The sequence below is a fragment of the Crocuta crocuta genome, unplaced genomic scaffold, assembly GCF_008692635.1.
Source record: "Crocuta crocuta isolate KB4526 unplaced genomic scaffold, BGI_CrCroc_1.0 scaffold333, whole genome shotgun sequence".
Taxonomy (NCBI): Eukaryota; Metazoa; Chordata; class Mammalia; order Carnivora; family Hyaenidae; genus Crocuta; species Crocuta crocuta.
The window spans coordinates 4,688,210-4,713,039 of NW_027532856.1; the positions used below are offsets into that span (position 1 = coordinate 4,688,210).

Below are 24,830 nucleotides of genomic sequence, written 5' to 3' on the forward strand. Positions count from 1 at the left end.
CTTATGGCCATTGCTTCTTTCCCCGGGAACCCCCTGTCTCCCCCTTTTTTACAGAACTCTGAAGTTTCACCAAACCATGCCTTCTTGCCCCACAGACCCATGCACACAATCTTAGTGGTAAGATGTGTCTGCACTGTAAACATCTACTTACTTATTTAGCAGTGGTTCCAAGCCTGCTTTTGGAAAGGAAGTGTCATTGCCACAATCTTCAGTCAATCATCAGATGTTTATTGAGCCCTTGCTGTGTGCTGAGCATCATGCTTGGTGGCATGGGGGGCACTCGGAAACAGACAGAAGTCTCTGGCTCAAGGAGCTTACAATCTAGTTTGAAAGGAAAGGAGGAAAGATAAAAGTGCAAAGGGCATGGCCTCAGCCAAGACTGGGTGACATCCCACAGATAGTGTGGACGGTAAGGGAACAGTGGGATTCAGGTGGAAGAACTAGAAAGGCAGAGGTGCTGGCCTTGGGCTTGAGTGGGGTGTGCCTCTTGTGAGTGTAGAGAAACCCAGCTGAATAGAAAAGCCTGGACGGGGTGTGCAGCTCTAAGGGACAGAGTCACTGAGCTTGCCTGAAATGGCACCGTGGAACAAAGGGAGAAAAACTGTACAGTGTGGGAGGCCGGGAAATCTGGGCCCCTAATTCTACACTGAGGCCCAGGGTGAAAGGTCCAGCTTGTCGATGGCTGAGCAATCCACAAAGCCTTGGGGGTAGTTGTTGGCCTGGAATGGGTGCCGCGGGACCTTGGTGATGTGGGTGTTGTCACAGACAAGACGTGAGAAGGACATTTTCTGTAGAGAGTACCGCTGCTTCTCCGTGAAGACCCCAGGGTTCTCCCACCAGAATCTGAAAAGACAGAAGCAGGGTCTGTCCACACAGCCCAGGTGGTGGCCCCTCCCTCCCCACTGTGCCAAAGGGGAAGGAAGGAGGTCACCGGGCACACACTGAGGTCTGGGCTAGTCCTGACACAGGACTTGGGGACACCCACATCTCAGAAGGGTCTGGTCTCCCCTTCCTTCCTCACAAGGTCTCACTTGCCTGTCTCCATCACGAATCTGCTGGAACTGCTTCCCCAAGAGGCAGGCCAGGAGAGGCCCCACTCGGCCTCTCTCTACCAGCGGCTCAGTGATTGCCCCAACCCAGATGTCGATGTTGTCAGGGGTCCCGTAGAGATGCAGTAACTTCTTAGCCAGCCTCTTGTTCTTCAGCACAGCATCCAGCTCCTTGAGTCCCTGGGGCTGCGAGAGGCCACAGAAGCCTCTCCAGGAGTTGTACCCTAGGGCAGAAGGGTTGAAGCTGTTTCATCCCAGGGACTTCTCACCACAACCCCTCCTGGGGATATAGCTACTGCAGCTCCATCAGCCCCAGAAAGTCTGGATTTATAGCCTTTGGGAAGGGGTGGGCAGAGAACCATTGTTTTATACTTGCAGTACTGAAGGCGTGAGAGGGTAGCAGGTTATATGGTGCTTACTATGGGTCCAGGCACTATTCTAAGTGCTGTACAAATATATAAACTGAAGAACAGAGATGTTAAGTAACTTGTCTAAGGTCACATAACTAGAAATGGCACAGCTGGGATTTGAACCCAGGCAGTCTGGTTCTCAATTACTACATTAAATTGCCTTTCATGGGTATAAAAGAAAGGTCCAATAGTCATTGGTTTCTTTCTATTCTCCTCTCTCTCTTTTCAAGTTTATTTATTTATTTTGAGAGAGACAGAGAAAGTATGAATGGGGGAGGGGCGCAGAGAGAGACAGAGAGAGAGAGAGAGAGAAAATCCCAAGCAGGCACCTTGATGCCAAGGTAGAGCCCAATGTGGAACTTGAACCCATGAAGCCATGAGATCATGACTTCAGCCAAAACCACAAGTTGGACGTTTAATCAACTGAGCCACCCAGGCTCCCATCTATTCTCCTCTCCTGATTCATCTCAACACAGGCCCTACTGATTAGTCATTTGAATTGGCACCAGACATATACTGTCTTTATCATCTCTGCTCTAGGTCTGTGACTTTTCTGGGATTTTAAACTGGTTTTACAAGTCAGTTGTTGATCTCTTTTTCCTTTGAGGAGCTCCAAGATGGTATCAGATATGTTCTCTTGTCTCCACATTAGGGAAAATGAAAAATGCCATTTCACAGATGAACAAAATAAATTTTAAAAATTGATATCTCTGCCTTATGTTTTAGAATTGGTCAGATCCTTAGGCTTAATGGAAGAAAGTCCCTGGAACCCCAGAAAGAAACTGAAAGTTCCCTGGGCCAGGCAGGACCCCAGGCCCACTCACCGGGCATCCCGTGGTCCCTACAGCGCTGTATGTTGATGGCAGCTAGGTCGAAGCCGTGGATCTTGTGAGTGGGCTGGAAAAGCTTGCTGCGCAGCTCCTCTGTCATTATTTTATTCTGAGTCATCAGCTTGGACTTCTTGGCCAGTAGGCCCCTGACCAGAGGGTCAATTCCACCTGCAAGGGAGAGCCAGAGGCCGTCCTGACGATGGGAGTAGCATGAAGCTATCTTCTACTGCTAACCCCTCCCCAGCCCCCGCCAGACATTTCCTCTCAGTAAAAGTAGGGTCAGTTGAACATCACAGGTTGGAAGCTGGGAGAGAAGAGCTAGGTGCAGCCTGCAGGGTATGCTGGGGTTGGAGGGCAGTCCCAGCTGCCTGCCTCTGGGCTGGGGTGGGGAAGAAAGAGGCATTCCTGGGGCAATGGCATGACTATAAGCTTCAGAAGTTTTTTGGAGCTCTAGCTCAGAGAGCCAGCTCCCTCTCCTTCCATATGCTCCCCTGAGGAACTGTGAAGTATGAGAAGAGGTAGCAGAAATCTACAGATAATGGTCCCGACATGTGAGGCTTTAAGTAAAGCCAGTTTGACACAGCCTAACCCAAGGTAAAGGGGAGCTGGGGCCGACCTTTGGCACTTGAGGGAGGCTGAAAGCCTTAGAGGAGAGCAGGAAAGAGCAATTTATTTCCCAAACCCATAAATTCTTTCTACAGGGATCAGAGAAGCCTGAGGCAGGGAAAGCCCAGGCACCTTCGAGGCCAGAGGAGGAGTGAAAGAATAATAATGGATATGTACTGACCACCTCCTGTGTGTCAGGAACCATTGTAGGGTGTTCTCACATTTATGCCACTTAATTTTTTTGTATATCTGAGTGAGATAGGTACCATTGTCCCCATTTTACAAACGAGTCTCAATGAGGTGAATTCACTTGCCCAAGGTCATGTGGGAAGTGCCTGGAGTCTGACTTCTACACCAAACTTCCCTAGAAGCAGGTGGTAGAGTGAGACTGCCAGGTGACAGTGCTTCCCAAAAAAGACATACCCTCTTTGACCATCCGCCAGGTGTTGAAAAAGAGGGTGTGCAGGGGGAGCTCTGCTTCTGGACCCCAAGGCTGATAATTCTCATCCAGGCGGGACACAGTGGAGGGGACCTCCAAGTGACCAAAGCGGAAGGCAAAAGTGAAGACATTGGAGATTCGGGGGTCAGCAGATTGGTTGTAGCCTTGGTATGGAGGGATCCACTTCTTCATTTCATCACCGAGCACAATGGGTAGGTAGTCCCTAAAGGTGATAATCTGGGGGGAGACACACGTCATGAGGAAAGGGTGACAGAACACTTAAATCTCCATAGAGTGAGGTTGGAGGAAGCTGCTGCTGAGAGGGATGAGTAGTCAAAAATCTAGGAGGGCAAATGGATAGCATATGTGCCCATATTTTTCTTCATGTGACCATGGCAGACATTGCTAATAGATCATGACACTCTTTCTGCTGGTCGCTCATGTTATAGATAGAATTGTGTCCCTTCCAAAGTCATATGTTGAAGCTCTAATGTGACTGCATTTGTAGGTAGGGCCTATAAAGAGGTAATTAAGATTAAATGAGGTCATAAGAGAGGGGCCTACATCCAGGAGGACCGGTGGGTGTCCTTATAAGAAGAGAGATAGAGACCCTAGAGAGATGCACACACAGAGGAAAGACCACATAAGGACACAGAGGGAAGGCGGCCATCTGCAAACCAAGGACAGAGGCCTCAGGAGAAACAAAACCTGCTGACACCTTGATCTTGGACTTCCAGCCTCCAGAACTGTGAGGAAAATAAATTTCTGTTGTTTAAGCCTGCTGTTAACCAGTCTATGATATTTTATTACGGCAGCCCAAACAAACCAAAATAAAACCTTAACTCAGATCATCTTTAGGTAGATATTTTTCGTTCCTTGGATGATTTCCTACAAACATCTCCAGCAGCAAGATTTCTGATCCAATTAAAAATTAATATGAATTATGGAGATTTTGAGAAGAAATAAAGGGAGATAGATCTCTTTGATGGTTAAAGCTAAGTGGATGGGGCTTCTGGATCCAGAACAATATGGAGGAGACTCATTTTTCCCTAATCTTCTGCACTAAATATAAGTAAACACTCTGGAAATTATTCTATAGACAACATACATAGACTCTCAAAGCTAGAAAGAAGGTGGACTGGCTGACGACCTCAGGACTTGAGGAATGACAACATAGTGAGCTCCGGTATATGCCCAGACTGAGTACAGGAGAGCCTGGCAACCTGGAACCTCTAGTAGGAATACACAAAAGGAGCCAAGGAAATCCTGCTTTTTCTCTCCAAAGGAGTGGGACTGGGGGAACCCAGCAGAGACCTAGTGGAGAGCCCTCAAACCTACTTCACAACCCAAGCACTTAGCCATCCCAGCCCTCGATCCACAACTCAGGCCAGTGGATGGTCTGATATGCCTGCAGTGGTGGCAGCAGTGAAACCCCATTTCTCTCTGTTTTTCACGCAACAGCAATAAAGAGACCAGGTGCAGTGGCTGCTGCTCCCCTAGAAGTTTGCTCGGCAACAGAAGGCAACCAGGAAAATGCCTTCTTGCCTTACAGACCGCATCAGTAGGCACTAAGCATGGACCCCAGGGGCACCAGAAGAATGAAGCAGATCAGAATAGTATTGCAAGAGTTTAGGAAACTAAACGGTCACTGGGGGGCACCTGGGTGGTTCATTCAGTTGGGTGTCCAACTTCGGCTCATGTCATGATCTAAAGGGTTTGGGGGTTGAAGCCCTGAGTTGGGCTCTTTGCTATCAGCACAGAATCTGCTTCAGATCCTCTGTCCCTCTGTCTGCGCCTCCCTTCTCTTTCTCAAAAATAAATTTTTAAAAACTTAAAAAAAACCCGTCATTGGAACTAAAGCCCACAAAAGTATGCCAGACCTACATGTTAAACCCAAACAGACTTAAATAGGATCATGAGTTTCCTAACATAATAACTAAAGTGTCTAGGATATCATTTAAAAAATCACTCATAATACCAGGGCACCTGGGTGGCTCAGTTGGTTGGGTGTCCAACTTCAGCTCAGGTCATGATTTCACAATTTGTGGTTTCAAGCCCTGCATGGGGCTCTGTGCTGACAGCTCAGGGCCTGGAGGCTACTTTGAATTCTGTGTCGTCCTCTCTCTCTTCACCTCTCCCATTCACACACTGTCTTTCTCTCAAAAATAAATAAACGTTAAAAAATTTTTAAATCACTCATAATACCAAGAACCGGAAAAACCACAGTTTGAATGGAAAGATAGTCAACTGATGCCAATACCTACATGAATCAGATACTGAGATGACCTGATAACGATTTTAAAGCAGTTATCATAAAAATGCTTCAACAATCAATTACAAGTTACCTTGAAACACAAAACAGACCATCTCAGCAAAGAAGTAGAATTTATATTTTAAGAAAAAACATTGAAATTGTAGAACTGAAAAATGCTAACTAAAATTAAAACTTGTTAGTAAGACCCAGTGTGTAGATGACAGGGTAGAACTAAAGACAGATCAATAGAATTTATTCAATCTAAGAAACAAAGAGAAAATGAAACAAATACACAAATACCTCAAACAAACCAGAACCTCAGGGCTCTGTGGAACAATAACAAAAGAGCTCCACTACCATTAATGGAGTCCCAGACACAGAGGAGAAAGAATTTGAAGAAATAATGCCTAGAAACTTGCCCAAATTGGTGAAAGATATACACTTACAGATTCAAGAGACTGAATGAATAACAAACATTATAAACCCAAAGAAATGTACTCCAAGATGCATTACAATTAAATTTCTGAAAACTAAACACAAGTCTTAAATATCGCCAAAGAGAAACAACACATTATCTATCTATAAATGAACACCAATGTGAAACCATAGAGGCCAGAAGGAAGGGGCACAGAATTTTCCAAGTCCTGAAAGAAACCAGAAGGAAGAGTAAAATAAACCGGAGGTAAGCAGAATAGGCTAAAGAAGGAAAGTCTTATTAATGAAGAAAGACCATTTTACAGAATTCAATATCTATTCATGATAAAAACTCTCCATACACTAGGAAAGGAACAGAGCTTCCTCAACCTCATTAAGAGCATCCATAGAAGATTTACAACAAACATTATACTTTTTTTTTTAAGTTTACTTATCTTAAGAGAGACAGAGAGAGTGCACACAAGCAGGGGAGTAACAGAGAGAGAATTCCAAGCAGTCTCTATGCTGTCAGCACAGAGCCTGAAGCAGGCCTTGAACCCACATTACCTGAACTGAAATCAAGAGTCAGATGCTTAACCAACTGAGCCACCCAGGTGCCCCAATAAACATTATACTTAATGGTGAAAGACTAAATGCTTTCCCTCTAAGATTGGGAAGGCAAAGGATGTCTGTTCTCACCACTCTTATTCAACATAGTACTGGAAATTATAGCCACTGATATAGGACAAGAGAAAGAAATGTTTAAAAAAATAGATTACATGGGGCGCCTGGGTGGCTTAGTCAGTTAAGCGTCCGACTTTCGCTTAGGTCATGATCTCGCGGTTCGTGGGTTTGAGCCCCGCATCGGGCTCTGTGCTGACTGCCAGCTCAGAGCCTGGAGCCAATTTCAGAGTCTGTATCTCCCCCTCTCTCTCTGACCCTCCCCTGCTCACGCTGTCTCTCTCTCTCTCCTAGAAATAAATTAAAAAATTAAAAAAAAATAGATTACAAGGGTGCCTGGGTGGCTCAGTTGGTTGGGCGTCTGACTTCGGCTCAGGTCATGGTCTCATGGTTCGTGTGTTCAAGCCCCACATTGGGCTCTGTGCTGACACCTCTGAGCCTGGACCCTGCTTCAGATTCTGTGTCTCCCTCTCTCTCTGATCCTCCATCACTCATGCTCTGTCTCCCTCTGTCTCTCAAAATAAATAATAAATGTTTAAAAATTTTTTAATAGAAACGTAGATTACAAAAAGAGAGGTACAACTATCTTTATTTGCAGATGACATGATTGTCTGCATAGAAAATCCTAACGATTCTACAGAAGAACTCCCCAAACTGAGTTTGGCAAGGCCAGGATATGGGTCCAACATACAAAAATCAGCTACGTTTCTATGCACTGATAAAGAATAAGTGGCAGGTCAGCAAAAAATATAATACCGTTCATGACTCCCCCAAAGAAAATGAAATATTCAGGTGTAAATCTAACAAAACATGTACAGATCTGTATGATAGAGATTACCAAATGCTGATGAAGTACAGCGAAGAAAACCTAAACACTTAGGCACTCTGCATTTACAGATTAGAAAACTCAGTATTGTTAATTCTCCCTATATTGATCTATAGTTTTAATGCAATTCTTATCAGAATCTCAGCAAGGTTTTTTTGTAGACTTAGATAAGCTTATTTAAAAATATATAGGGAAGAGACAGACCCGGAATAGCCAGAGCACTTTGGAAAAAGAATACAGTGGGAAGAATCATGGTTCCCCATGGTAAGTCTTACTGTATAGCCACTGTAAACACTGCAGTGCTGGTATAGGAAGAGACACATAGATTAATGGACTAGAATAGATAATTCATAAATAAGTTCATATAAATATGCCCAAACAATTTTTGACAAGGAACAAAAGCAATTCACTAGAGGAGGGGTAGCCTTTTCACTAAGTGGTGCTCAACAATTAGACACCCTGTGGCCAAAGAAAATGAGCCTCACCCTAATCTTCACACATTACACAAAAATTAACCCCCAATGGATCGTGGCCTTAAGTGGAAAACATAAAAGTATAAAGCCTCTAGGAAAAATCCAAGAAAAATCTTGGAGATCTAGGACTAGAGAAAGAGTTCTGAGACTTGCACTAAAAGCCCAACCCATGAGTGGGAAAATTTGGCTTAATTGGACCTCATCAAAATTAGAAACTCTTACTCTATAACAGATCCTGTTAAGAAACTGAGAGATTGGGAGAAAATATTTACAAGCCACATATCTGACAGAGGATTTGTATCTAGGATATGTAAAGAACGCTCAAAACTTAACATTAAAAGATAATCCATTTGAAAATGGGCAAAATATATGAACAGGTATTTTACTGAAGAGGATATACAGGTGGCAGATAAGCACAGGAGATGTTCAACATGATTAGGCGTTAGGGAAATGCAAATTCAAATCACAATGAAATAACACTACATACCTATCAGAAAGAGTAAAATAAAAAATGATGACAACAAATTATGACCAGGATGCAGAGAAACTGGATGTTTCATATACTGCTGGTGGGAACATAAAATGGTACAGCTACTCCAGAAAATAGTTTGGCACTTCCTTTTAAAACTTGAAATGGACTCGTAATATGACCCAGCAACTGCACTTGGGCAGAGTTTTCCCAGAGAAAGGAAAACTTATTTGCACGCAGAAATGTATACACGAATGTCCATAGCAGCTTCATTCGTAATAGCCCCAAACTGGAAACTCCCTAGATGTCCTTCAGTAGGTGAAAGGTTAAACAAACCAGGGAAGACTACTCAGCAACAAAAAGGAAGAGACTTTACACATGCAACGATCTGGATGAACCTCAGGACAATTATGGTGAATCCAAAGAGCCAGTCTCAAAAGGATACATTCTGCATGATTTCATCTATGTAACACTCATGAAACAACATAACTGTACAGATGGAGAGCAGATTAGTGATTTCCAGGGGAAAGGGACCTGGGAAGAGAGAGGGTGGATGTGGCTAAAAGAGAGGGGCAGGAGGGAGTCTTGAGGTGATGGGAGAGTGACGTATCTTTATTGTGGTGGTGGTTGCATGAAACTACACATGGGATAAAATTGCATAGAGCTACACACACACATACACACATACACACACGCAGGCACCCACGATTGCTTTTAAATCTGGTGAAATCTGAATAAGACCTTTGACTGGTGTCAATGTTAATGTCCTGCTTTTGATGTTGTACCGCAGTTATACCTTAGCATTTGGAAGGCTGGGTGTGTGTACTGTTTTTGTTTTTGTTTTTACAACTTCCTGAGAACCTATAATTATTTCAAAATAAAATGCTTAAAAATATGTGCATAGTTAATTCTAGTTAGTCAAACAGCCAATCTACAATAGCAATGGACTCTGCTTGTGACATGTGGCTTAGGTGTAGAGAATTGAAAAAGAGGACACTCCAACCAAAATAATCCAAATAGCTCTGCAACGGTCAGTCCCAGGAGAGATGGAGCCTTCGTCCCAGTAATGGTGGTATCTGGTCAGGAACACTGAGTGACCAACATACAAATGACTCTCCAACACTCTGAATCCAGGGATTCACTTTGGGGAAGAGAAGCTAAAGAAACAAAAGGGAGGGCTGAAATAATGAGGCAGTAGGGAGGAAGCAGCAGAGGAGAAGAAGGGAAGAGGAGGTGCAGAACACTGAGGAGGGAGCTAGAAGGTGGCCAAGGGTCAGAAGCTAAGTGGGCGAGGCAGGCAGTGCTCCTGTGCTTCTGTACCTGCACAAAGGCTCCCAGGGTTTTCCGGGCTTCCTGGTAGAGTTTTTCCCCATCCCAGTGGGGGTTGAGTCTCTTGAGTTCTTTGGCCAGCCGGTTGTGCTCGCGGAGAAAGAGGGTGTGGGAAGCGGCCAGCAAGATGTGCTCCGAGGCTCGGGAATCTCCTGAAAGCCCAGAAGGCAGAAGTGTTGGTTCCGCTGAGTAGCCCCCAAACCCAGTAACGTGCACAAAGAACTACACGCTAGTGCCCCCAAGGGACCCTGAACTAAGCCCTTCCTTCCAGTTAACCTAAGGGAAGTCAAGTGGAATGGGATCAGGGTTGGGATTCAGAGGTTCGAATCTCAGCTTCACACACATGACTTTTAGCTGTGTCACTTTGGACAAATTCCTTGGCATTTCTAAGCCTCAGTCCCTGCATCTGTGAAAACAGGGATAAGAAGGCTGACAGCACAAGATAGTGCTAAAAACTACAAATGACACGAGAAAGGAAAACTTTGCTAATTACAATCCCAACTCCTCCTAAGATGGGACAATACAAATAGATAAGGGCTTTTTGTGGGGAGAAACTTTGAAAGTTTTATGAATCTGAGTTTGAGGGCAGCAGCCTAAGTAGGGTCGAATTTGTCCGTGTAATAAGGGGAGAAGTGTCTAGAGATGGGGGCCTTTGGAAGAAAGGAAAGAAGAGAGTAACAGGAGAGGAGGTCAGCTAACTGGCAAAAGGCCAGGTGTCCACAAGTGGATTTCTTGTGTCCTCTAATCTTTAGGAAAAGTCTATTAAATTCACAAATGCTCGGTCTTAGTGGATATTTTTGTGGAAAACAGGAAAGGGCTCAGTTTTGTATCTGGATTGATGTGAGATATGTGTGAACACAGAATCGAAGAGANAAAGGCCTCCAGAAGCCCAAGGCAGAGTGGACCAGGAGGACATGAGGCCACCAGCATGAGCAGAATTGGGAGGCTTTGGCTGTGCACAGGTTGTAGGGAGAAGGGGCCTTGTGCCAAGTTTATAAAAAGCCTTAAAAATACAAACTCCTCTTAATCTAGAATTTCTTCCTCTGGCAGATTATCTTAATAAGATTATTAAAAATGAGTGCAGGGTTAGTTCAGTCGGTTAAGCATCTGACGTCAGCTCAGGTCATGATCTCACGTTTCTTGAGTTTGAGCCCCATGTAGGGTTCTGTGCTGACAGCTCAGAGACTAGAGCCTGCTTCAGATCTGTGTATCCCTCTCTCTCTCTCTGCCCCTCTCTCTGCCTCTCTCCCTCTCTCTCAAAAATAAACATTAAAAAAATGTTTTTAATGAGTGCAAAGATTCATCAGCAAGGATATTCATTACCTAAAGAATGACAGAAACAAATCACAGAAAACTAGAAATGATTTAAATGTTTCCAAATAGGATTGATAAAATAAATTATGATAATATAGGTTATAGGTCATGGAATACCAGGCAGCCAGTAAAAATCATATTGGAAAATATTTAATGATGTGAAATATTAAATGAAGACATCAGGTTATAGAACATAACTGAGAGTATAACCCAAATTGTGTAAAACAATGTGGAACTATATCTATGATTTAAAAAAAACTTGGAAAAATGGCATTAAAAATGTTCACAATGTTTATTTGTGGGTGGTAGGTTTTTCTTATTTGTGCTTCTCTGGACTTAATTTTCTTTTTTTTTATGGTGAACACATGTTCTTAGATTTTGTATTCATCCGGGCGCTTCTGCCAGCCCTGGACCAGTGCCAGAGGCAGTGGGGGCTTGGTGGGCATCTTTCCAGAAAGCAAGCGAAAAGAAGCAGGAGTAAAGCCTCCCTGGAAGCTACCTAGCAGCCTCCTGAACTTTGTCTGGCCTCTCTCTGCTTCCAGTCCTTGGGCCCCTCTGTTCCCAGCCTACACATACCTGCCAGGAAGCAGGGCACTCGGGCGGTGGTGTTGATGAACTCACAGGGGCTTGGCTTCTTGATGTCAAAGGGCAGGTAAGCCAGTTTGTGGTCCCAGACCTCCTGGTTCACAGCCATGAGGCCCAGGGGGCTGCTGAGGTTTCGAAGGCGGCTGGCCAGGCTGGGCTCAGGGCCATATACAAAGCTGGCATCCAGGAAGGAGGTCAGAGCGTTAATCTGATCTCGAGCCAGGGACTGGTAAGGTGGAGTGGGGCAGACGAACCCAGCTCGGAAGAAAGGCATGCACTTCCCTTGAGTCTTCACCTTGGGATCATTGGGAGGGAACTGCAGAGAGATGGGGGGAGGGGGTGTGACTGGGCACATTTGGGACCTGGCAACCTCTCCCCAGGGTGGGTCTGGATGCAGCTGGCAAAGATGCTGATGGACCCCTTCTGGGACCCTGGCGCCAGACATAGACTCCAGATGCCTCCCGCTGACACTATACATCCTGAGCCACAATGCCCTGAAGTTTATCACATCCCACTGTGTAAAAGGGCTGAGGGGAATCATTCAATCTTTCATAGTAGAGGTTCCAAACTTTTGGTGGAAGGGAATTCTGAGATCCCTGGACAGGGACGCAAGACAAGAGATAGGAAAGGCTTTGTTAATAATTGCTACTAACGGGGTACCTGGGAGGCTCAGGGGATTGAGCAACTCTTGATTTGGGCTCAGGTCATAATCTCCCGGTTCGTGGGTTCTAGCTCAGTGCGGAGGCCCGCCCCCGCCCCAGGAGCCTCCCCTTAACAAACCCTGTGATGAACCCCGGGTCAAATGCCAAGCGGGGCTCTGCGCTGACTGCAGGGAGCCTGCTTGGTATTCTCTATCTCCCTCTCTCTTGCCCCCTCCCCCACTCACTTGTGTGCACTCTCAAAAAAAAAAATAAACATTTAAAAATTACTAAAAACAGCTACTGTTTATTTATTTTGGATCTAACATGTGCTATGCATTATGCATACTTTATCTCGCTTTGATCCTCAAAAAATGTAAGGTAGATAATTCAGTTCCATTTTACAGGTGAGAAACTTGAGGCCCAGAAAAGTTAAGTAATTTGTTCAAGGACTTGTAAACTGGAAGGGAAATATATGGGATTCAGATCTAGATTGACTTCTTGACTTCTCTCCACATTCCATGTTCTTTATACCACAGCAGAGCCTTGATTTGTTTGAATGAATAAATCACTCTCTAACTGTAAAATAAGAAAATGGGGCACCACTGCAAGTGCCTCTCTCTTCCTGCTGGAAGTCCCCACAAATGCCTGCTCTCACTCTGATTCACCCAACAAGCTGCAGCTCTTCCTGGGAGTAGCCGTCCCAGACCCCGAATGACTTGCAGCAGTGCTTTACAGACTTTACTGTGCATAGGATGAATCTCCTAGGGATCCTGGTATAATGTAGATTTTGTTTCCTGATGTCTGGGTTGAAGCTTGAGATTTTACATTTCTAGTAAGTGCCCAGGTGATGCGAAGCTGCTGGGCCAGGCACGTAGACGACCCGACCCTCCCCAGAGCTTCCCAATTTCTCCATTAGTGGTTACTTGTCCATTTCCCACACAGGCTCTTTGTCCTTGAGGAAAGGAACAGTGTCTTATTCACCTTTGAATCTCCAGTGCTGAGTGCACTGCCTGGCACGCGTAGATGATTAATGTCTATTTATTGAATAAATGGATGCGTGAATGAATGGATATGTGAGGCTTGGGGCGCTGTCAAAACAGCATTTGAGACCTACCATGAGACCCTGGCTGACCGACTGGGAATGTGTGTACATCAGGGAGGGGGTCAGCTTGTCACTGATGGCTGCAGGCGCCTACCATGATGGGGAAGCAGTTGTCTCCCTGGATACAGTACTTGTCACACTGGGCTTTGGAGTACTCGCTGCTGCCCAGCTCGGTGTCGGGGGCAAAGTCCAGGTCGTGGTCCACAATTTGACCCCACTGCATGAAGAGCAAGGACGTGTCTTGGTCCAGAGCACCCTCCTCACTCAGGTAGCCTGCAATCTTGTTGGAAACCTCGCGGGCCTACAGATGGAGAGAGAAGGGGAGGAAGGATGGAGGAGAACGTGCTTTGAGGAGTAGGTTCAGCTGCAGTTTTATTGCATAACAGGTGCATTTAATTCCCATGACGAGTTGTGAGGTGGGTGGCATTACAGCTGTTCTGAAGGTGAGGACCCAGAGCCCTGGAGAGGGGAGGCCAATGCCTAAGGGTCCTGCAATTACAAAGGGGATAGGGATGGGACTGAGCACAGGTCCTGCAAGGCTGTGCCCTTTCCACTACGGAAAAGGGAAAACAAAGACAGGCTGCTTCTGAAGGGTCACGCATGTGCCAGGTGTCTGGGAGGAGGGGAGGGACTCTGGGGAGGGGCGGCCAACTCAGAAGAGGCCAACACATAGGACCTCCAGGCAAACAACAGCTGATGCGCCCCAGGGGCCGGGGCGGGGTAAGCGCGGGCAGGATGGGGCAGGGAGGCCATCTGCCTGGGAGACCCCAGGGTATCTGGCCTGTGGGCAGCTGGGTCGTGACCACCACGTGGTTAGGCTCCGGGCTCCGGGCTGCGCTGCCCTCTAGTGGCACTTCGGGGAGCACGGCCGGGGAGCCGGGCCACATCGCCTCTCCCAAACCGCGGCCCCACCTCGCGCCTCTGCCCTCCCACCCATTTCTTCCGTTCCGTGTGTGTTTGGGGGCGCACCCCCGCCCCTCCGCCCCCTCCCGCTCGGGGCTTGCGCTCACCAGCGGGAGGGGGAAGCCGTTCCGCGTCCTCCCCGGCGTCCACCCGAAGGGCAGGGAGAGCCCGTCCTCGTACTCGGCGGGCAGCCAGCGCGCCAGCGCCCTGTTGGCGGCGCCCAGAGCGGGGTTCCTCCTGAAACCGAGCAAGACCCGCCCTCAGCCTCGGCCCGGTGCTCCGGGCTCTGCCTCCCCCAAAGCCCCTGGGGCCCCGTGGGAAGGAGCGGGACTCCGCACGTGGGAGAGGGGGCCCGGAGAGGAGGCCTCTCAAATGTGGGGTTTCTGAACTGCGTCCACTCTGAAGGCGCGCGGCTACAGCAATCCCTTTGGAAGATGGGGAAGTTCTGGAAGGTTCCAATAGAACAGGTTCCGGTGGGCCGCAGGCCCAGGAGGGGAAGGCAGCGGGGGTTCTGCCTGGAATGGCCAAGCGGCAGAGCTCCTCGCCGGGCTGCCCCCCACACCTGCGCATGCCCCCTCACCGGTTGTTACAGTCTCCTGTAATGGTTCGGTAAGGACTGTCCTTGTCACATTCCACCACAGGAACCGGGGCACCGCAGCCCACCTCCCAAGACAGTGCAGTCAAGTCCAGGCTGGGTTCTGAAACAGAGGGGATTCCCGAGGGGCTGAGTTCTTTCTCAGTTCTCAGTCAGGCACTGTGGGGAGGCAGGAAACCCAAAGCGGAGGTGAACTTATTTTTATGGGAATGCATTTCTGTTTCAGGTAAGCATTTCTCAGGTGGCTTCTTGTTTCATCCCGACAACTCATTCACGTAAGAATTTTAATTCCCGTTATACAGATAAGAAACTGAGACCTCAGTGCTCAAGAGACTTGTCCGAGGTCACACAGAGAGTAACTGTGAAAGTGCCCAGAATTGTTAGTGATTCTTTGTTTATCAGGTCATTCTGAACCAACATATCCTTCTTTTAGATCGAAAATACCCCTCAAAAATACCCCTGAGAGGTTAAGCGCACATTAGCAGGAGTTAGTTTGATAAGACTGCTTTTCTTCTTCTAAAGCTTCACTTACATCTAAAGTACCAAGCAAGCAGGAATCTAGGAAAGGAAGATGTTGGGAAGATACAGGTAATTAAAAAAAAATTATGTTTTATTTATTTCTGGGGGGGCGGGGAGAGAGAGCATGAGCAGAGGAGAGTCAGAGAGAGGGGGAGACACAGAATCCGAAAAGACTCCAGGCTCTGAGCTAGCTGTCAGCACAGAGCCCGGCAGGGGGCTCGAACCCACAAACCGTGAGATCGTGACCTGAGCCGAAGTCGGATGCTTAACCGACTGAGCCACCCAGGTGCCCCAGGAAAGATACAGGTAATTTTTAAAAACTGTTTATTTATTTTTGAGAAAGAGCAAGTGGGGGAGGGGCAGAGAGAGAGGGGGGCAGAGGATCTGATCAGGGCTCTGTGCTGACAAGCTGACAGCAGCGAGCCCAACATGGGGCTCGAACTCATGAAGCACAAGTCATGACCTAAGCCACAGTCAGACACTCAACCAACAGAGCCATCCAGGTGCCCTGGGGCAGGGAATTTTTAAGTGGGGGGCACTGTGGTCTCGGGAGGAGTAACATAGTGGGGAGCTTTACGCATCAGAGGCTTCCATGTTGGCACAGAAAGGAGAGAGCTGCTAACCTTCTCATGCAGCCTGTGATCATCCTGGGGCCAGCATGAAAGAGAGGCAAGGGAACCTGGCTCTATGGGGGCTGCTTCAGGAGACCATCTGTGAAGGTTGGCAGGGGCAGGGGTTCAACCCTCTGCATCTTTTGAGTCTCAGAGTCTAAAGTGATCCTTATTTCTCCCTACCTCGTCCCAGTTTCCTTCTTTGGGAGCTTTGGAATTTGCCCAAGTCCTAAGCCTGCTATCTTCCTGGACCTGCTGTTTTCCCAGGGAGAACTTGCAGCCTCTTCCTCTGGTCGGGACCAAGCCCTCTCCTCCCTGACCCTCCAGGGACTGTGACATTTGGTACGGGTGGGAGTGGAGGGGTTGGAGATCACAATCAATCCGTCACCCCATTGTTTCAGCTCCACATTCCCCAAAAAGATGGAAATCTCATCTCTGTGACATAATCCCAGTAAATCCCCCTGATACAGGTGGCTTAAATGTCTCCTTTATGGGCAGTAGTGGTGACACTGTGGTTTGGGACAGGGAACCCATGTTTATTGACTTTAGTACTTCCTCTGGACAGAGGCCTTACAGATGGCATTATCCAAAGAGCATGAATATTCCCTCATTTGGAGTTGGCAGTGTGACCTTGCCGGGCTCTAGTTCCTTCTTCTGCAAAAACAAAAAACAAAAAAAAAACATTCTGGCACAGCTGTCCCCTCGGCCCCTCCTTGCTCTGCGGGTCCGTGGTTCTGAGCAGGGAGATCCAAGAGTCTCTCTCCCAGGAGGCGCTCCTAATAGGGGATGCAGCTTTTGGTGGCTCCTGTGCTCTTCTGCAGGGTGATGGCCCCTTCCTGCCATCAGAGGGTTAGTGGGTTTTCTGTACCTGTGGTATTGGTCAAGGCCACTTCCTGCCTCAGTCTCTTTAAGGACTCCTCCCACACCTGCCCGTTGCGGATGGCTGTGCGTGCCTGGCCTTTGGCATGCTTGAGGTACTCGGAGAGCTGGCGAGTGGTGGGCGCCTCTGAGCTCATGGCGGTCTTCAGCCTACAATGGAGAAATGGGAGAGTCAAGACTGGGCCCTCCAGTTCTGACCCTTTAGAAGGGGTGTGAAGGGCAGGAGCCACAGGGGGTGTGGCAACAAGCAGGGGACAAGCACTCCCTGTGCTCTCAGAATCTTTCTCATTTCCTCTCTGATGCCTCTGGAAAATCTCTTCTGGGAGGAGGAAGCTACAGTGTGTCTTTAAGCTTTGTTAGGTCTGGTTCTGAGAAAGGGCAGGCAGATGGAGGTGAGCGCTTCCTGAATTAGAATCTGAGGGCCATGGCTGTGCTGGCTGGGTCAGAATTAATTAGGGAAACTTAAAAACACCTAAGGCCAGGATGTACTGACTCAGACCAAGGAACTCCTGCCATGTAGGAATTTAGAAATAACAAGAGAATACTAGAAATAACAAGCCTTCAGTTCTTCCCATGGAAACATCCTTAACTGCAGCTGGTCCTAGAATTAGTGTGCAGTTTGCTTAGATGTGTGCTGTAGTGTCCAGCCTCTTGCTGACCGTTTTTGGGGCAAGATGTTCCGCCTTTTTATTCTTAATTTCCCATGGGTAAAGGGAGGAGCCCAAATCCCTGCTACTAAGAAGTTTGGAACAAGGGCGCCTGGGTGGCTCAGTCAGTTAGGTGTCCACCTTTGGCTCAGGTCATGATCTCACAGTCGTGGATTTGAGCCCCGCGTCAGGCTGTGCTGAAAGCTTGGAGCCTGGAGCCTTCTTCAGATTCTGTGTCTCCCCCTCTCTCTCTGCCCTCCCCCTGCTCACACTTTCTCTCTCTCTCTCTCTCTCAAAAATAAATCAACATAAAAAAAGGGACAAACACAGAGATGACTGAGTGCCAGGTAGTGTCAGAAAAGTCCCTCCATGAGAACCCATCACCCCCTCCCTGTGCCTCAGTCTCCAAATGTGTGAGAGGAAGAGTTCCGTGAGACGATGTCTATGGCTCTAAGACTCAGAAACATTGGAAGTGGTTCAGATTCTCACAAAAGACAGCTCTGTCTTTGGGATACAGTTCACTAGCTACAACACCTGGCCTGATCTGTAGATCAGATTCTTAACTGTTTCAAGGGTGAGAGGGGCATGGTGTCTCAGTCTGAGGGACTTCCTGGGCAGGCAGGACAGGGCAAGGACAACCGGGAAGACTGGGCACTACTCAGCAGGCCACTGACCACTCTCCCCAAACCTCAATAAAAAAGACCCAAGACAATAAACCAGACTATCTATGCTGCTGTTGCAAGAGACTGTGTGGTCCAGTGGCCAGGAGTGGTACACTGTCCAATATGGTAACTTCCAGCCACGTGTGGCTATTTAAATGGAACTTCATTAAAATTAAATTAAACTCAGTTCCTCACAGGCACTAGCCACATTTTAAGTGCTCAATAGCCACACATAGTTACTGGCTCCTGTATTGGACAGAAAATCGTCACAGAAAGTTCTATGGGCCCACGCTGGCCTGGAGCTTGAGCTTAGGAAGCAAGATTTGAACATTGGCTGGTTTGACTCCCAACTGCCACTCACTAGTTATGTGCCCTTGGGCAAGTTACTTAACCTCTCTGTTACCCAGCTTCCTATCCATATATAGGATATATGGATATCCTATAATGATATAATGACAGTAACCTGAGGTTGAGCCCTGCTATTTGATAATTTTGACCTCAAAAACAAGCTATTTCATGAAGTGCAATTTACCATTTCATAAGGTTTGCTGGAGGAAGGAATGTAAAACACCTAGAGCTGAATCTGGTATAGAATACATACATGTATTAGGCATCAGCACCAGCGGCCTCATGGGCTGGGGCCCAAAGGGTCCCCCGCCCAATAAACAAGGTGCACTGCTGGGCCTTCCAGAGCTCTACCTGGAAGGTCCCACCCAAGGTTCTACGTGCTCCTTCCTTCCTCCTCTGCCCTGGGCTGTTCATGCTTCTCCTGCCTGAACGCTGACTCACCGGGGATATATACTGCTTTGCTCACGGCTGGGCTCCACGGGGTCACTCAGGGTTTGGGAAGAAGTCTTTACCCATCTGCAGGCCTCCACCCTCATCCTCGCCACGGTTGCCTCCATCTGGACAGGTGTAGCAGCCTCCTGACCAGGGCCCTGCTCCGCTCCCATCCCTCTCCACCCCTCTGCCGTCTGTTCCCCACACGGCTGCTGGAGCGCAGCAGACCATGGCACTCTGCTTACCCTGGGATGTGGATGAATCCATCTGCTTATTGCACATACGCTCCTATTGTGGTGTCATCACTGCCCCTATCTAGTTCTAAAACATGTTCATCACCCCCAAAGGAGACCCTATACCCATTAAGCAGTCACTTCCAATTCCTTCCCTGCCCTCCTCCCCCAGCAGCAACCACTAACCTGCTTTCTGACTCTGTGGCCCTTAGGGTCCACCTCTCTGTCTCAGCTGCATATACTCCTTCCGGTCTACCACCTCCACCAGCATTGATCTTTCTGTTTCCCTAAGCTCTTTCCCTAAGCACCCTAAGCTCTTTCCCACCTCAGCACCTTTGACTTGGCCCTTCCCAGTCCCTGGGATGCTATCCCCCTGGCTCTCTGCATGTCTGGCTGTTTCTCGTCCTCCATCAGGCTTCCCTGATCCCTGGGCCTAGAGTAGCAACCATTGCTCTGTTTATTTCCTTCATTGGATTGCTTGTGTAACAAGATGGTTACATGTGATTCTTTATGTCTCCATGAGGCCTCCAAGTCCAAGAGCTAACCAGTATTGATGAATTCCAAAGCAGGGCGGTCATCTGATGCACAGCTTGCAAAGGAGGTGATGAACACTGATTTTGTGGCCTTTACTGTATCCCCACCTTGGGGCTATAAAAGGATGGAAGTTAAGGAGGGAGAGAGAATTTTCATTTGGAGATAGATACTGAAATACCAGGTACTTCCCTACTGCCACCATGGGGCTTCCTCTGTGCTTTAATTCTAGTGACAAGGGCCTTAAGAGGAGGGCTAGAGTCATGGCCAGTGCCTGATACCTTCACGAAGAGCCTAAAGAAGTGGAGGCTCGCACTATGCACTTAATGGAGTAAGCCAGACAGCGCAGCACTTTGTGAAATCTGTACATCCTCCAGAAGCAGGGTGAAGCTTGTAGTCTTCTGGAGCCTGCTTAAAAGGGACCTGGCTCAAGAGGCTGCGGGGAGGTGAGAGCGTGAGCCAGATGCTTCTGTGCTTAGGGTTGGAGCTGTAAGCTACTAGCCAGAAGCTTCTCTGGGACAGGGAGCTGGCAGCAGAATCTCTGAGATAGCCAACAAGTGCCCAAGAGGTGGGGAAGAGCTTCTGACCCTCTCAAGGCACTAAGTTATGAGGTGACTTAGACCTTGTCCTCTGCTATCTCTCCTCCCTGCCCCCCAGCTTAACCCCTAAGAAATCAGAAACCTGTGTTGTGGGAGAGGGAGGAACCCAGGAAGGAGGAACGAGCAGACTGTGCTCCGTTTCTCATTATAAGCTTAATAAAGCAGCTCTGAGCCCAGGGAGGTGAGAGGCTCTGGGCTTTGTCTTCTTACACTGACATTTGAATTCTTGAAAGGACTCTGTTCTTGGGACTAGAAGTGGCTAGGGCCCATCGTATCATCTAAAAGTCAACAAAACAGCTATGGGACTGCTTAAAAGTCATTCAAGGGCCAAGGAGGAAGGAAGCCCCAATTCCAGTGCAAAGGGACAGCAAGAGGAAGGAATTAGGTGGTTTTCTGCTCAACACAATGGTTATTCTTGTTTGTCTGCCTTTGGTTCAATGGGCTTCCTGAGGGCTGGAACCCAGTCTGCATTGCTTATTTTGAAGATCCCAGCCTCTAACATGTGGTTTGAGGGTGGCTGACTCTGCTGGTGCCCTGTGGGGTCCCCAAGTACTCTTGGATCTTTTTATGGCATTGTGGTGCTATGCCCCTAGCTGCTCTGGGTGTAGCTGCTGATGGCTCATACTTGAACCCGTCTTCTGTGATTACTGAGCCAATCCTTGCTTAACTTCCTTCTTTGACCGCTCCAGCTTTGCCCTCTCCCTTCATTTACAGATTTCTCGAGAGTAATTCTTAATTAGTCACCTGCCATGAATTCACATCTCAGGTTCTGTGTCTACGGAACTGGGCTTATGTCAGTCAATATTAGTTGAATGAATGGAGAAATTCTGACAGGCTTTCTGAGATTCTGGAATGCATGACTCAAGGAAACATCCAGCCATGTGGAAGAAAGTGCTTACAGGGTTATATTAGACATCCTCTTCAAGGTAATTTACAGGCTGAGGATTTTAAGCCTTGTGGATTATCACTCCTACTTGCCACCACTCAGAGTTGGGGTGCGGTGGTAGCGCAGCCTGTATAATTGCTTTCTCACTGGCTTGTCAGGGCTGGCCTAGATGTGCTTGTCATTAACTGGAAGCCTAGAATGGGAAGTACGCTGTGCCTGTGTCTCACGTACCTGGTCCGGGAGTCCAGGAAGGCCTTGTTGACTTGGACCTTGACCTGATTCACAGCATCAGAGATGGCAGCAGTTGTGATGGTCTGTGCTAGGAAGAGGAGGGACAAGGGGCAGAGTATCTGACACCATTCCTTCGAGATACCATTTGCTTCTGTCTTCTTCTTTCTCAGCCATTACCCCCACCCCTCAAATCCAAGCAGGCAGAAGACTGAGATTAGGAAACATTCACAAGAAGCCTATAGGAGAAAACACACAGAATGGGAAGACTGCTCTCTGATCCTCAATAATATGTCAGAATTGTTCTTCAGAGGTCCACTAGAATACCCAGGGATGGGATTAAAGTGTGTGATCATTCAGGATGGCTTGGGCTACTGGGCTGTGGGGATTTTTCTGGTTCTTGATGAGGTAGACATGTAAGTGAGTCCATCAAAGAGCTTAACTGATCACCAGGGCCCTAAGATAGAGAAGGAGAGGTAGGAATTCTGTTCTCACTTGTATTGGGGTCTGGAGCTTGGAAGGTGGGGTATGGTGGGTTAAATAGTGTCCCCCCAAAATACATGTCCAGTCATGTGTCCAGCCACATAGAATGTGACCCTATTTGGAAATATGGTCTTTGCAGATGTAATTAATTCAGATAAGGCCATAAAGGTACAGAATTAGGGTAGGTTCTAAGTCTAATGACTGGTAGTCTTACAGCAAGAGAACACACAGGATACACACAGAGAAGTATGTGAAGATAGAGGCAGAGATTAAACTGATGTAGCTATAAGCCAAGGAGTACCAAGAATTGCTGGAGCCACCAGAAGCTAGGAAGAGGCGAGGAAGGATTCCCCTCTAGAGACTTCAGAGGAACACAGGATGCTGCTGATACCTTGATTTTGGACTTCTAGGCTCCTGAACTATAGAATACATTTCTGTTATCATCCTTCTGTTGTGGCCCTTTGTTAGAGCAGCCACAAGAATTCAATATGGGGAGAGACTTACCATGTGTGGCCAACGCTGCAGCCTGGAGCAAGGTCAGGAAAGCTAAAAGGACTGGGAGATGGAGGACTGGCATTGCTGAAATGAGACCCAAGATCATATATGAGCCTTGTAGAGCTCCCAGAGGAGGAATGAAGTCATATAAAGGGGATGGTAAAGCAGAGAAGGCCCAGGGAACAGCAGATGCCCTAACATTGGAGCAGAGATGGAGAAACTACAATAACTTAAGTTACCATCAATCATCTGTGCAGACCCATGCCACATATTGGGAAATGTGTAAAGAGGCAGTGCTGGAAGGGAAATAATTCAGGCTTTGGGGTCAGGAGGTCCAGAGTTAAAGATCTACATATGCTATAACTAGCTCTGTGACATTTGGCAGGTTACTTGAAACATCTCTGGGCCCCTGGCCTGCCAAGTGACGACCAAGTGATCCAAGATGTCCGATTCTGCCCTGACAGCCTGTGACCTGAGATTCTGTACCTGTCTTGTCATAAGTGTGAGAAAGTATGTTACAACACCTGGAACAGGTCTTTGGAGTTCCCCTCCCTCCTTCTCCTGAGGATATAGTGCATCTGGGAAGCATGGAGGTACTCAGCTCCTCCCTTCAAAAACTAGCAGGGGCTTCTACCCTTCCTCAAAGAGCCAATTTGATGGGAGGACATGAATGAAAGTTGTGACAAAGCTCAGGGCTCCCCTGAGCCTACAGCTGTGCCCCAGGCTGCCTGGAGAGACGCTAGATCTTAGATTAATCCCTTCATGGTGAGCTTTAACCCTGAATGCAAATTATCAAACAAAAATTTGATAATTTTTGCAGCTTTGTTTGCTGATGAGAGGCTTTGGGGCTCAGAGTGTTCATGACTTTTCGTGGCATAGAACCAAAATATCTTTTTCTTTAAATGTTTATTTATTTATTTTGAGAGAGAGTGAGCATGGGAGCAGGGGAGGGACAGAGAGAGAGAAGGAGACGGAGAGAAACCCAAGTAAACTCTGCACTGTCAGTGCAAAGCCTGATGTGGGGCTCGAACCCATGAACCTGATCATGAACTGAGCTGAAATCAAGATGCTTAACTGACTGAGCCACCCAGGACTCCCTGAACCAAAAGATGTTTTGAGGAGATTCTAGTTCCAGCCCAAGGAAGCACTCACGGCATGTAGATAGAATGATCATGTGTTTAGACCATGCACTTGACAGGCCCCTCAGATTTCACAAATGGGCATGGGTTCTTCTCTTGGTGTGCATTCACTGGTTGGATTCCAGAAACACACCAGGGACAACATCTCAGATTGGTTGCTCCCTCCATATCTACTTGAAGCTTCCTAAGAGAAATTGTGGTTCTGGAGCTTTGCCTGAGAAGCTACCCAGATAGTCTTCTGGACACCTTCCAGATACTCTCCTCTTGAATTAGGCTAGCCCAGAAGAGGACTGTGTATCTGGACCAGGTAATTTTGGTCTGCCCCACACTCCCCCAGTCTTTCCCTCTGTCCTTTTATGATTCCTCTAACAATTTAAAATTTTTGTAAGCTAACTCTAGAAAAAAAAGGCAAGGTATGAATAAATACCTTTCTGGCCAAAATTCTTCTTGGCACTTTCATTTTTTGTCCAAGAGGAGTTCTCAAATGGCTTGTGCCTCAGTGGGATCTTGTTCTTATACTTCTATGACCCTGAGTAGAACCATAGTCTTCCTCTTTGTAACTCAAGAAGACCATTGAGCCAGCAGAAATCTGCCCTTTCAGACATATATAGATGATGAATTTGGAGTAAAAGGTACCATTGGTACATTTTTAAAAATTCTGGTAAAAATACATAGCATAAAATTTACTATCTTAACCATTTTTAAAATGTTTTTATTTATTTTTGAGAGAGAGACAGAACATGACCAGGGGAGGGCAGAGAGAGAGAAGCAGGCTCCAGGCTCCGAGCTGTCAGCACAGGGCCTGATGCAGGTCTCAAACTCACAAACTGTGACATCATGACCTGAGCCACAGTCAGGTGCTCAACCAACTGAGCCACCCAGGTGTCCCATTATCTTAACCATTTTTTAAAAGTTTCAATCTATTTATTTTGAGAGACAGAGCAGAAGAGGGACAGGGAGAATGGGGAAGAGGCAGAGAGAGAGGGAGAGAGAGAATCCCAAACAGGCTCTGCACTATTGGAGCTTGAGCTCAAGAAACGTGAGATCATGACCTGAGCCGAAATCAAGAGTAGAACACTTATAGGGCACCTGGGTGGCTCAGGTAAGCATCTGACTTCGGTTCAGACCATGATCTCACGGTTCCTGAGTTTGAGCCTCACGTCAGGCTCTGTGCAAACCCCTTCGGGTTCTGTGTCTCCCTCTCTCTCTGCCCCTCCC

General features: G+C 47.4%; 1 protein-coding gene across 1 annotated transcript; it reads right to left on the reverse strand.

The window, feature by feature from the left end:
- Positions 1-287: 287 nt before the first annotated feature.
- Positions 288-22,555, reverse strand: LPO (lactoperoxidase). Its single transcript, XM_077745565.1, has 12 exons — positions 22,483-22,555; positions 21,499-21,586; positions 16,919-17,079; positions 14,906-15,023; positions 14,433-14,562; positions 13,517-13,723; positions 11,671-11,995; positions 9,772-9,932; positions 3,319-3,571; positions 2,284-2,457; positions 1,036-1,273; positions 288-843 (listed from the first exon to the last, which is right to left on the reverse strand). Exons 1-12 carry the CDS (start codon positions 22,553-22,555, stop codon positions 642-644), a joined length of 2,130 nt encoding a protein of 709 aa, XP_077601691.1. The 3' UTR covers positions 288-641.
- Positions 22,556-24,830: the final 2,275 nt, after the last annotated feature.